The sequence below is a fragment of the Nycticebus coucang genome, chromosome 15 (assembly GCF_027406575.1).
Source record: "Nycticebus coucang isolate mNycCou1 chromosome 15, mNycCou1.pri, whole genome shotgun sequence".
Taxonomy (NCBI): domain Eukaryota; kingdom Metazoa; phylum Chordata; class Mammalia; order Primates; family Lorisidae; genus Nycticebus; species Nycticebus coucang.
Window position 1 is genome coordinate 13,309,405 of NC_069794.1, and position 13,613 is coordinate 13,323,017.

The 13,613-nt window shown below is 43.9% G+C and overlaps 1 protein-coding gene across 21 annotated transcripts in view; it reads left to right on the forward strand.

The window, feature by feature from the left end:
• DOCK9 (dedicator of cytokinesis 9) overlaps nucleotides 1-13,613 on the forward strand; it is a 288,860-nt gene that overhangs the window by 248,744 nt on the left and 26,503 nt on the right. For all 21 annotated transcript variants that reach the window (XM_053563270.1, XM_053563264.1, XM_053563279.1 and 18 more), the window contains 2 exons: nucleotides 2,378-2,435; nucleotides 5,573-5,679. In XM_053563270.1, the coding sequence (XP_053419245.1) occupies nucleotides 2,378-2,435; nucleotides 5,573-5,679 (165 nt within the window). The remainder of the gene's footprint in view (nucleotides 1-2,377; nucleotides 2,436-5,572; nucleotides 5,680-13,613) is intronic.

The window sequence follows — 13,613 nt, forward strand, 5'->3', positions numbered from 1 at the left end:
CAACAAAAGCTCTCAAAACATACATATTCATGTAGTTGCTTGCTTATTAAAATACATACTAATTCTGCATGCAAATTCCTCTGTAGTTCTGTAATTCAGCTGTCCTATGATAAAAATTTCCCTGTTATCAAAGTGATGATAGGACCTTGCTTGCTCTTTTTTGAGGTAATCCATTACGTTTGGTGGGTATGGTAGATATCTGAGCATTCCCTTCTCTGCAGAGCTGATGTGGTATAGTGAGTTTACTGCATGGTCAGGAGTGGGTGCCAAAGGCATGCTTAAAACCAAGATCCAGAATATACTGCCTCTGTGACATTGAGTCAGTTTTCTCATTCTGTGTCTGGATGACATCATCTATAAATTGGAAATTAAAACTGCTGTTAATGGCTCGGCGCCCTTAGCTCAGTGAGTAAGGGAGCCAGCCACATACCCCGAGGCTAGCAGGTTTGAGTCCAGCCCAGGCCTGCTAAATAGCAATGACAACTCCAACCAAAAAATAGCCAGGCATGGTGGGCGCCTGTAGTCCCAGCTACTTGGGAGGCTAAGGCAAGTGAATCACTTAAGCCCAAGAGTTTGAGGTTGCTGTGAGCTGTGACACCTTGGCACTCCACTGAGGGCAACATAGTGAGACTTTCAAAAAAAAAAAAAGTTCCTTGATTTGTGGACAGGTTATTCCCATCTCTGCCTCCATGGTCATGTGGCATGCTCTCTTATGAGTGTCGCGGCCCCTATGGCCCTGGTCGTCTTCACCGCAGGAAGGAACCAGGCGTGACACAGAAGTACAAGCTTGTAGGAGGCGGGCTAACCTTGATTGCAGGATAGCCCCAAGCAACCTCCGCAGTATCCTTTTATTGAGACAGCACAAGACAGGTGAGGGGAGTATTAGATAATGACTACGAGCCTAAGGATTGCCATGGGCTCTCTCCGCAAGGAGCACTTGTGGACGAATCGCCCAAGGGTCTGCCTCCCAGCTGCAACTCATCTTGCTCAGAGGTCGTCTGGCTCTTGGCATGTTCTACACAAGAGCCCATGTCCCTGTGTCTCTTCTCTTCTTATGACACCAGCCATATTGAATTTAGGGCCCACTGTATGCCAGTGTGACCGCATCTTCACTAATCACTTCTGCCACCACCCTGTTTCCAAGTAATATCACATTCCGAAGTTCCAGGAAAGACAGGAGTTTGGGGAGGATGCTATCCAAGCTAGTGCATCCTGTAAGTGAGGACTAATGCAGCTAATTTACACAGTTTCTTACTGCTCAGCCACGTCTGGCTTTGTGACTTGCTCAGTAAACGGTCACACATTCTCCTGGCTGTTCTGTGCACACCCTCCTGACATGTGCTGTGGTCACGGTTGCCTGATGGAAGGAGTGAATTCCCTGCCTCTGCAGGTCGGGCGCAACGTAGTTCTATTTTCTCCGCATGGGTCAGAGTGTGTGCTGTACTGCCAACTTGTGTTCACACACTCATGCACGTCAAGCAACCCCACTGCCAGGAACGGGGTCTCGTGCATGAGAACCTGGCAGTGGGTTTGCTTCCAGCAGCTGTCTTTGATTTTCACGGCACCGGGGTCCACAGAATAGTTTTTATTTTTTTCTTTCATTTTAATGTAGTCATAATGTTACCCACTTAAGATTTAATTAGGATTTTTATTTAGAATTCTATGTTTGGAAAAATTACAGCCTGCTCTTGAGAGAAAAACAATTAGCACATGAAAACTGAGCCGTTCTCAACTCCAGTCTAGGAAGGTGCAGGCCTGTTCCTCAAATGGTCCTTTTTTTTTTTTTTTTGCCTCTGAAAGAAATATTAGGAATGTTAGCATTAGGAAAATACATTGTTTTATCATTTACATTAAAATTTAATAATTGTAAATAGAAACAAGCCTTAGGAAACTTGCTGTCATTTGTCTCACTTCCCACCCAATTAATTTCAAATTTTCAGTTTACATGAGTGGCTCCACTTTTGTCAAAAGGTAGGATGTCAGCTGTTAGAAATGCCTGCTGGTGCCCTGAGCTCCGGTATGGTGAGTAGATTCCGCCTAGCTGTGAGCAGTATGCTCTTATCAGTGACTCTGAGGGGCTCAGCGCCTGGAGCAAGTGGTTAGGGTGTCAGTCACATATACCGAGGCTGGCAGGTTTGAACCCAGCCTGGGCCTGCTAAACAACAATGACAACAACAACAAAAAATAGCCAGACGTTGTGGTGGGCGCCTGTAGTCCCAGCTACTTGGGAGGCCGAGGCAAGAGAATCACTTAAGCCCAAGAGTTTGAGGTTGCTGCGAGCTGTTGACCCCACGGCACTCTACTGAGGGTGACATAGTGAGACTCTGTCTCAAAAAAAAAAGAAGACTCTGAGGCATATGTCTGTCTTTTGTTTTAGGCAGCAATGTGCTATGTCCACGTAACAGCCCTGGTGGCAGAATACCTCACACGGAAAGGTAAGGAATTATTCTGTGTTTTGTGAAATGAATATAAAACCATACAGAGCAGCAGAGACAAGTGAGAGTCATTCAGGAAGATTTGAAGGTGGGGCAGGGGGTCGTGTGTCTGTGGAGTATGTTTGTTGTTCTACTCTCTAACATGACATTCGCTTGATTTGGTAGGCACAGCAGAAATGCCAGTATTAAAAAGAAAAGTAGACGGCATGTTGTCATGGAACTTCTTTTGATGTCTTCATCCTACAAGGACTAATTAAGGAGTTTGCATCCGGCTATCCCTGACTAGCCAATCTGTAGCTGAAAAGATTTTATTTTCCCACACAGCAGTTCCACTAGAACTGTTTACCAGTCAAAAAGTTGTAATGGGAGATGATCAGACAACGTTTTCCACAATGCAGCCCAGTTTGCTTTGTTGTGTGAGAAGGCAGCCTTGCTGGTGGTGGGGTGGATGGGAGGTGATGCATTACCCAGCTGTGCCCAGACTAGCAGGCCAGGAACTCTTTCCCTGGCTCCTTTTGGTTAAACACTAGGTGCTCATTTCCATTTCAAAATAAGCACAGCCCCCCACAGTGGCGTTTGCTTTTGGAATTCTGAGATTTGAGAAGTGCTGGTTGTCTGTATGTGTGATGCCACAGAACAGCAGCACCAGATGTGGGCTAATAGGTGTATTTACCAAATGAGATACCGTATAAAACCACAGATGCCGAGGCACAAAATGTGTATTTCTGGTATAGTTGGCTATTTGGAATGGAGTATCAGAGCCCAAAAGAGAAAAAAAATTAAAAGGAAAGGTCCCATATTCACTTAACCCCAGTGCTGTTTGCTCTGAGTCTGTTCATCAGATGGTAACTTTAGAAGAGGAGGTGATGCCTCGGTGGGGTAACCACCAGGCATCACCACATGCCGAAGGGGAGCCAGGGAAATGAGCCTGAGGGTCAACTCAGCCCTCATCCCCTCCTGCTCTGTCCCCTGCCCTTCAGTGGTGTGGGGATTTCCCCTTTCACCTTTGCATGGATAGACCTCCATTCTGCTCAGCACTCCCGTTGGCTGGGGGCATGAGAGGAAAGCACTTTGGCTGTCATGGTGGTGGTTGCCTTGGAGCTGAGTTACATGGTAGCCTAAAGAAGCATGGTGGTTGGTTTGTATCATTTTATGTTTTTGTACATTAATTTATCTTCAAGCTCCTAGATGAATGATTTTTTGTTTCATTATATGGACTGTTGTTTCCATACTAAAATTAAAAGCAAGGCTAAACTATGGTAGTGACAGAGTTGCTAGGGAACTCATGAGTGGCATAGAAACCTGGCTCTGACAGCAGGCAGGTCTCTGAGTTTAGGATTGCTGTTTTCAAGCTTGATTTCAAAACACTGTGTATTCCTCTTTTTCCCTGAGATTTGGGAGGTCTCTGTTGAAGTTTTGCACCTCTGTTTTATTGTGAATGGGCATCTCATAATGGAGTAGCAGAGCATTTCCAGTCCTTCCCATGAGCCTTTTGTACAGCTGACATTGTCCAGCTGACATTGCCCCATGACTCCAAGATGAGTAAAGGCCCCAAGTAGGCTGTCATCTTAAGGCATTTGTCCTTATCCCAGACATCAATTCCCACTCCAAGCTTATATCAGTGTCCTTAGAGCATCAGAGTGCTTGGGCCCCTGAAGTAGCCATGCCTTTCTGTTGGTCCAGCTTCTTTATTGCATGGGGAAAAAAGTCTGTCCTCACCCCAAAGTATCTGGCTTGGGGACAAGTCAAGGCCCCTGTCCACTCACAACTACTGCTGTTGAGTTATAAGAGGAAAGGGGAAGTTCTAATCTGAGTTACATAATTTTCCCTGGCCAGAGTGGGTGAGATGATAGTTTGAAGGAAATGGTTATTTTTGAGTCATAACATTTCTCTTTGATTGGCTTAGCTTCTTTATATTTTATGCTAGCTGATTGTGGGTCATCTTAACCAAATTAATTTTTCATTTATTTCCTATTTTATTATTAATTTGGTTGAGTAGGCCAGGCATGGTGGCTCACACCTGTAATCCCAGCATTCTGGGAGGTTGAGGTGGGTGGATTGCATGAGTTCAGGAGTTCGAGACCAGCCTAAGCGAGAGTGAGACCTCGTCTCTACTAAAAATAGAAAAACTGGCCAGGCACTGCAGCTCACGCGTGTAATCCTAGCACTCTGGGAGGCCAAGGCGGGTAAATAGCTTGAGCTCACAAGTTTGAGACCAGCCTGAGCAAAAGTGAGACCCCTGTCTCTACTAAAATAGAAAAATTGAAGCAAGAGGATTGCTTGAGCCCAAGAGTTGGAGGTTGCTATAAGCTATGACATCATGGCACTCTACCCAGGGCGACAGCTTGAGACTGTGTCTCAAAAAAGAAAAAGAAGAACTACCCTAACCAGGTGTTGTGGTGGGTGCCTGTAGTCGCAGCTGCTTGGGAGGTTGAGGCAAAGATGATCACTTGAGCCCAAGAGTTTGAGGTCAGTGTGAGCTATCATAACACCACGGCACTCAACCCAGGCAACAGAGTGAGACTCTGTCTCAAAAAAAAAAAAAAAAAAAAAAAATTTTATTGAATACCTATTCTCAGTTTAGAGTTTGTTTAACAATTGTATGCATTTTAATAAAAGTGGGTTTAAAATAAAGGGACAAAAAAGAAAATGCAAAATGTGAGGCTTCTGAATGGGGAAATAAAGAAAAGCTCACAGGGCGGAGCCTGTGACTCAGTGAGTAGGGCGCCAGCCCCATATACCAAGGGTGGCGGGTTCGAACCTGGCCCCTGCTGAACTGCAACAACAACAACAAAAAAATAGCTGGGTGTTGTGGCAGGTGCCTGTAGTCCCAGCTACTTGGGAGGGAGAGGCAAGAGAATTGTCTAAGCCCAAGAGTGGAGGTTGCTGTGAGCTGTGACACCATAGTAATCTACCAAGGGTGAAAAAGTGAAACACTGTTTCTTAAAAAAAAAAAAAAGAAGAAAAGAAAAGCTCATGGTGGCCCCCAGATGCCCTTGTGAATGCTGGGCTGATACTGAGGAGATTTCAAAGTCATTCATTCAGCACAGAGACACTCAGGGCAGGAAGAACCCTCAAGATTCACCCACGTGCAGGGGAATAACTCTGGCTCTCCCCACTGTTCTCTCAATCCCTAGGCATGTGTAGACAGGGGTGCACAGCTTTCAGGGTCATCACCCCCAACATAGAAGAGGAGGCCTCCATGATGGAAGATGTTGGGATGCAGGACGTCCATTTCAACGAGGTGAGTGCCTGAGCTCAGGTGGGCGTCTGGCAGCTTGCGGTCGCCTTGCCAGTGGGACAGATAAGGCTTTTCTCCCAGCCGCTGCCACCAACACACTGTTCTGAGACGATTCTCCAATAGCTGGAAAAGAGCAGCAGGAAAGTCTCTGGGGAAAGGGTTAGAGGAACTGGGTGCTTGAGCATGTCTGGTAAAAGGTCCAATATATTCACCATAAAGTTTCTCATTGTTTCTAGCAAGTACTTTCCCTGGCTCATGAGTTTTATGGCTGTTTTAATCTGACTTTGAAATTGGTGCCTCCAACACTACAGTCATCTCCTCCTGGGCCACCCTCAAAGCTGTGAGAGCTCAGACTGGGCTCATAGCCAGGGCAGCCCCCATGTAGAGCTGCGGCTCCTGCTTCTGCTATGACCCAGATCCTGAGGGCCTTAGGAAACAGAACCACCCTATCCCACCTCCCATGGAGACTGAGAAGTTTGCCTTTAGATCAAGATCATTGTAATAATTTCTGCAAATTTCTTGCCAAAACAGGATAGCCTTGAGTCCACTTAGCCATAACTGGGGAGTTTTGAAATAAAGCTGTGAATTTGAATAAATGCCAGTTTTCTGCTCTTGTTCACCATTTTCATTTTCCGTGACTGTCTGCCTGAGAGCTCCTCTGACCTGCCTGCCTTCCCTGCCCAGGGCAGAATGAAATGGTCAGGGGAAAGCTCTTTAATCCTGCTCTTCCTTTAAGGAAAAATGAAGTTGTCCAAGTCTTCATGTGGAGGGGAGGAATAAGCAGAGAAGGGCAACCATCTTCTGCTTCTGTTTGTCTTGCCCGGCAGGACAGTGTGGGCTGGCATGCAGTTGATAGTCTGGTGGCACCCATTTTCATGCCAGTCACGAGGGCCCTTGAACAAACATTCTCCAGGACATCAACCAGTCTGTAAGTCAGCGTTTCTCTAAGTGTGGTCCAGGAACTCTTTCAGGATATTTTTCAGGCCCTTTACTTTTCCAACTGAGTATATGTCTTAGTTGTCCAATCTTTGCATATGTCAACCCACATATCAAACAAATTGAAGCTCCAGGTTTCACCTAAAAAGGCAGACGTTAGAAGAGTTATAAAAATGTAAAACAATGCTACTCTTCCTTCCTTCTTTTTTCTTTTTCAAAATGCCATTAGTTTTCTCTTTTGAAAAATGCTGATATGTAACTGATTTATTGTTTGAATTAAATGAAAAAGTAAATCTTTTCATTTTTCCCCCCAGTTTTCATTTCTAATGCAGTAAAAATTGAAAGAAAATATTCACATAAATGAAAGTTCTTTGGGGTCCTCAGTAATTTTTAAGATCCATGAAGGGGTCATAAGTTCAAAAAGTTTAAGAATCACTGCTGTAAATTGTGTAGTCTCAGATGGCCCTCAACATTAAAAACTAAACATGAGAAAAGAGAATAATGTATTGAGCGTATTTCATGTTTAAATGTTAAAATAATTTTAACCATGATAAAGTTTTCTAAGTATCCTGAAAAGAAACCAGTTGGTTATTAGCATTAGCATTTCTGCAGTATCGCCACCTTGAAATGTCGGGACAGATGGTAATTTTTTAACCTTTACTCTAAAGTATTAAACCTGCCACTGAGAGAATAAGACCCACATGCTTTTGGCTTTGAATTCCTCAAAGAATTCGAGGAATTTGATTGAGTCGTTCCCTGAAAAGAGGCCTGACTGCATTCTTTCCTTCAGAAAGGACCCCCTGCTTCCCTCTCCCAAATCAGACCTCCAGGGTGCACCATTCTGTTAGGAATTAGATAGAGAAAGCCGCAATGCCAAGAACAATTAAAGATTTGAAAGTAAACAGTTTCCAGTAACCTATCTCACGGGATAATAAAAATGAACCTAGAGTTGCTCATCTGATTGAGTAATAGGCTGAAATAATCACAAGAACCTATTGAGACCCGGTATAGAACACTGTTGGCACATCTGTGAGCGTCACCCCCTCTGGGTAATAACTAAGCCTGTGATAGGGATCACTTGATCAGCTGTTTTCAGAATATGGATTTGCCACCTTGTCCTTGAAGCATAAACCTAGTGAATCTTTAACAAGGTCCATAGTACAGGATGACCTGTGATGATTATAAAGTCCTGACTGACAGCCCTGCGCACCAAGATTGAAATCAATGGGCAGAGGAAAGAATAGCACGTGTTCTGAAAGACAGGAAAACAGAAATTGCTGTGTACATTTTTGCTGATGCCTGCTAGGATGTAAGAAAAAGAAAGATGAAAATGTCTGCCAGAAAAGAAGGAGTTTGGGGAAAAGTGACAGGAAATAAGTGTTAAGACACAGTTGAGCAAAAATCATTGCCCTTTTAATTTGCATTATCGTATATAACGAAATGCTTTAGATACTCTTCTAAAATGGTTTTTTAGGGATGCTACGTAAAAGTACTCTTTGCAGCAGGCCTCAGATGTTTTTTGTTTTTTTTTTTTATTCTTAAATCATAGCTGTGTACATTAACGTGATTATGGGGCACCATACACTGGTATTATACACAGTTTGACACATTTTCATCACACTGGTTGTCAAAGCCTTCCTGGCATTTTCTTAGTTACTGTGTTAAGACAATTATATTCTACATCTATATTCTATTCTATATTCTGCATCTTACATGTATCCTTGTAAGATGCACCGCAGGTGTAATCCCACCAATCCCACCCTCTCTCTCCTCCGTCCCTTCCCTCCCCTCCCCTCCCTCTCCTCCTTCCCCATATTCTTAGGTTATAACTGGGTTATAGCTTTCATACAAAAGCCATAAATCAGTTTCAGTTGCATAGCAGGGCTGAGTACACTGGATACTTTTTCTTCCATTCTTGAGATACTTCACTAAGAATAATATGTTCCAGCTCCATCCATGTAAACACGAAAGAGGTAAAGTCTCCATCTTTCTTTAAGCTGCATAATATTCCACGTGCCCATTGATCCATGAATGGATTGATAAACTGTGGTATATGTACATCAGATGTTTTTTTGGCACCAGTTCCACCTTCCTTGACTCTGATTGGAAGAGCAGACTCCCTCCCAGCTGCTTTTGATTACTTAAAGAGAAACCTTCGATTCCTATTCACCATTTTGTTTCACAAGTCCGAGTCTGTGCACATGGGAGAATTGTGAGTTCCCAGATGCCATGGGGCAGTTTTGAAATTCCGTCCTCCTTAATAGATACAGGACCAAGTCAGCCTTCCGAGTACAGGCACCCACCACAATACCTGCCTAGTTTTTTGTATTTTTAGTAGAAACGGGGTCTCACTCTTCCTAAGGCTAGTCTCAAACTCCTGAGCTCAAGGGATCCACCTGCCTCAGCTGCCTAGAGTGTTGGGATTATAGATGTGTACCACCATGCCCAACCCAAGTGGTTATTCTGATGCAGGTGGTCCTCGTCTGTATCTTGAGACATGATGAAATATGAGTTGTGCTATGATAGTGTGCCATGGCTCACACCAGCTCACATGCTTACAGTTCTTCCCAAAGGGTAGATAATAGAGATAACATCCAGCTTCCTGGGTAAGACTAATTAATTTAAATGAATCAATCCTGAGATGGAGCAGATGGCATCCAAATGACAAATTTTTTTTTCCTTGCCTTGTTCCAGATGACAAAATTTTAAATAACACTGCACGTGCAGGCTCATGCCGGCTCGCACGTGTGTTGCACAGCGATAGTGCTGTTTCCAAGACAGGCTCTCAGTGCCTTCAGTTGCATCACCATGGCCCACTCGGGAAATGGGCCTGGCTAGTTACATTTTTCTTTTTTCTTTTTTTTTTTTTTTTTTGAGACAGAGTCTCAGTATATCGTCCTTGGTAGAATGCCATGGCATCACAGCTCACAGCAACCTCCTACTTGGGCGATTCTCTTGCCTCAGCCTCCGGAGTAGCTGGGACTACAGGCGCCCGCCACAACACCTGGCTATTTTATTGTTGTTGTTGCTGTTTGGCCGGGACCGGGTTCGAACCCGCCACCCTGGGTATATGGGGCTGGCGCCCTACCCACTGAGCCACAGGCGCCAACCCTGGCTAGTTACATTTTAAAGAGCTTCCTCAGTGACTTATGAACTTGGTGTACTGAGTTGTTAAGTCTAATCTAATACTTTAAAATGTGTACTTTCCAGATGCATAGAGCTCATTGAGTTTATTTTTTTCCCCAACCGGGTATTACTTACAGTTCTTTGAATATGTCAGTAATTTAGACAAGACCATCTTGTGTTTAAATTGATGATCTTACTACCATCAGACATGCTGTATGATTGCTTTTCCAGGTTACCACTATCTGACCATTATCTGGATTCATTCTGATTTAGGGGTTCAGTGATTGCTGAGAATTCAAAGTAAATTAATAAGTAGAATTTCACTGAAAATATCATTCATATCTGCTCCAGTGTTTCGTTACTGTGTCTTAGTTTCTATGACTCTGTGAGATTTTGTATTGATATGTAGTCTATCCAACTTAACCATGATCCTGGTTATTTCTATTCAAAGAATTGTCACTTGATGCAGGTTTAAAGGACCAGATACAGAGTTGGCATTAGTTTGAATAATTTATTTTACCAAGTTAAGCTTTGGTGTTCAGTAGTCCACACTCTATGAGGAACAGATTTCCCTTTTTTCATATAAAAGCCATTGCCAGTTTTTTATTGGGTAACATCTATGCTAACTCTGCTTTTGACAGTGCATATTACCATTTCTCTACAATAATAAATGATATTTGGGCAGGTAAAGTATACCGATTTTAAGTGCCTTCAAAAAAAAAAAAAAGACAACCAGGCACAGTGGCTCACGCCTATAATCCCAGCACTGTGGGAGGCTAAGGAGGGAGAATTGCTTGAGCTCAGGCGTTTGAGACTTGCCTAAGCGACAATGAGACCCCAACTCATAAAAAAATGAAAAACCCATGGCTCGGTGCCTGTAGCACAGTGGGTACGGTGCCAGCCACATACACCAAGGGTGATGGGTTCTAACCTGGCCCAACTAAACAAAAAAAAAATAGCCAGGCATTGTGGCAGGTGCCTGTAGTCCGAGCTACTTGGAAGGCTGAGGCAAGAGAATCGCTTAAGCTGAAAAGTTGGAGGTTACTGTGAGCTGTGACACCACGGCACTCTACCCAGGGCAATATAGTGAGACTCTGTCTTTAAAAAAAAAAGAAAGAAAGAAAAGAAAAACCCAGCCGGGCGCGGTGGCTCACACCTCTAATCCCAGCTCTTGGGAGGCCTAGGCAATGAATTGCCTAAGCTCACAGGTTCAAAACCAGCCTGAGCCAGAGGAAGACCTTATCTCTAAAAATAGCCAGGCCCGTGATGGGTGCCTGTAGTCCCAGCTACTTGGGAGACTGAGGCAAGACAATTGCTTGAGCCTAAGAGTCTGAAGTTGTGCTGTGAGCTATGACATCAAGGCAGTCTACCGAGGGTGACAAAGTAAAACTCTGTTAAAAAAAAAAAGGGGGGGGGAACCCAGCCAGGTGCTATGGGGAGCGCCTGTAATCCAACCAGTTTCAGGAGGCTGAGGCAACGGGACGCCCACAGTTTTAATGACTAAGGTTGCAGTGAGCTATGACGCCATTGTACTCTGCTCTGTCTCAACAACAACAACAGAAAGCAAGGAAATAGAAAAGGAAACAAAAAAAAGACATTGTTAAGTAGAGTATAAAAGTTGATAATGTGTTAAACTTTCCAATTCTTAGTAACAGTCAAACTGGGATGCTTATTTCATATTTATCAGTTCTATTCACTGTGAAAAATTTGATACAATTATGTATCAAATTTTCTCATTCCTCAACCATTCTGGGGAATATCATGATTGACGTGCATTTTTTTTTTTGAGACAGAGTCTCAGTACATCACCCTTGGTAGAGTGCCATGGTGTCGCAGCTCACAGCAACCTCAAACTCTCAGGCTTAAGCAATTCTCTTGCCTCAGCCTCCCAAGTAGCTGGGACTACAGGCACCCGCCACAATGCCCAGCTGTTTTTTGGTTGCAGTTGTCATTGTTGTTTAGCAGGCCCAGGCTGGGCTCAAACCCACCAGGCTCAGTGTGTGTGGCTGGCGCCCTACCCACCAAGCTATGGGTGCCGTTGATCTGCATCTTTTTTGTGCCAAATATACTAGGTTTGCCCACAAGGAACTCAATTATGCATATATCTCCTATATATCAATATTCATATGCCACTTGAATTTAGGTTTCATTGTCATTAAAATTTATACCTGTTTCTAATTTGACTAAACAAGAATAAAAATAACACATAGTCAAATCTATCAAGTAAGAACCTTCTGAAGTGAAAAATTACATTTCTTTTATTTCTTTTTATTTTTTTTTTTTTATTGTTGGGGATTCATTGAGGGTACAATAAGCCAGGTTACACTGATTGCAATTGTTAGGTAAAGTCCCTCTTGCAATCATGTCTTGCCCCCATAAAGCATGACACACTACATTTCTATTGTTGATTTTTTAAAAATCTGATGGAGGGGAGGCGGAGCAAGATGGCGGCCGAGTAACAGCTTCCTTGCATCTGGGCACCGTGAGTCTGGGGAGATAGGACTCCAGGCATCTCTGGCTGGTGGGATCTGCCTATCATCACCCCTGTGGGGATACAGGGAGTCAGCGAGAGACTTCTGGACCCCAAGAGGAAGACTAAAACAGTGGAAACACGGCAAGTGGTCGCGTGTGTTCAATCCGTCTAAACCCGCCCGCAACTGTAAGTTCAGTAGCAGCGAGACTGCAAACCAGAAAGGCCTTACCTGTGAACTGTTTCGGTGTCCTTGGACTTGGCACTCAGTTGAACTGCCTTGGGGAGAGCCTGAGCGGGAGTGCGGAGAACTTTGGCCGTTGTCTAGGGCCCTAGTCTGAGCCTCTGAGCCAGACGGAGCTAATAGTGTTTGGCTGTGGGTCACAGGGAGCCATTGTGAGCGATCTGCCCCGGCAAGCTCCGCCCTCAGGGTCACAGAGCTAGAATCGGGTGGGAGCTGGTAACTCAGCGACCAAGTAGCCTAAGGGTGGGGTCTGAGCCGCCTTGCAGCCCTAACCCTCAGGGGCAGAGTGAGACCGGTTTTGGCACACTGGGTAAGTGGATAGCTACTTCAGCAGTGATTCCAGCGACAAGCACTTTCCTGGGAAAGCTTCTGCTCAGCAAGTTTACAAGTTCAAAGTGCCTTTTAAGTGGGCTGAAGAGAGTTTTAGGGTGTCTACCTGCTGGGGTTGAGAAATCAGCAGCCTCCAGTCGTATCAGAACTGTGATTAACATCTCATACTCTAGAAGACCGCGTGTTGCCCAGACAATATTCAATAACATATACATACTGCTTTGTTTTTGGTTGTGTTTTTTTTTTGTTTGTTTGTTTTGTTTTGGTTGTTTTTTTGTTTATTTTGATGTTGTTGATGTTTTGTTTTTCAATTTCAACCTTTTCCATACAGATCCTTTTTCTTTCTCAATTTTTCTAGTTTAATTATAATTTCCCATTGCTGCCTTTTTCAATAACTAGAACTTCATTTTTGCTACTGTTTCTACCGCTATTATTTGGTTTTTCACCCAATTTTATCCCATAAAGTTTTCTGTTTGCTTGTTTTGGTTTGATTTATAACATTTTTGTCTTTCCTCCCTACTTGGTGGAGGTGGGGTACTGTGTCTGATCAGGTAAGCAAAGAGCTGCTGATCTCAAGGGAACCACCCAACTGGGCACCCCCAGAAGGTGGGTTATTTTTTTTTTAAGGTTGTGTCAAAGTACCCTACTGTACACCTATATTGCTCTGTCTCCCTCATTCTGTGCCTCTGTCCTTTTTGTCAATATTCCTTTTACCCACCCCCTCTCCTTTCTCTATTTTTTTTTTTCTTTTCACTCGGTCCTCCTTTCTTTCATCCCTTTCTTGCTCTTCAACCTTCTCACCATTCTGGTCCTGTACCAAAAGGACCCATC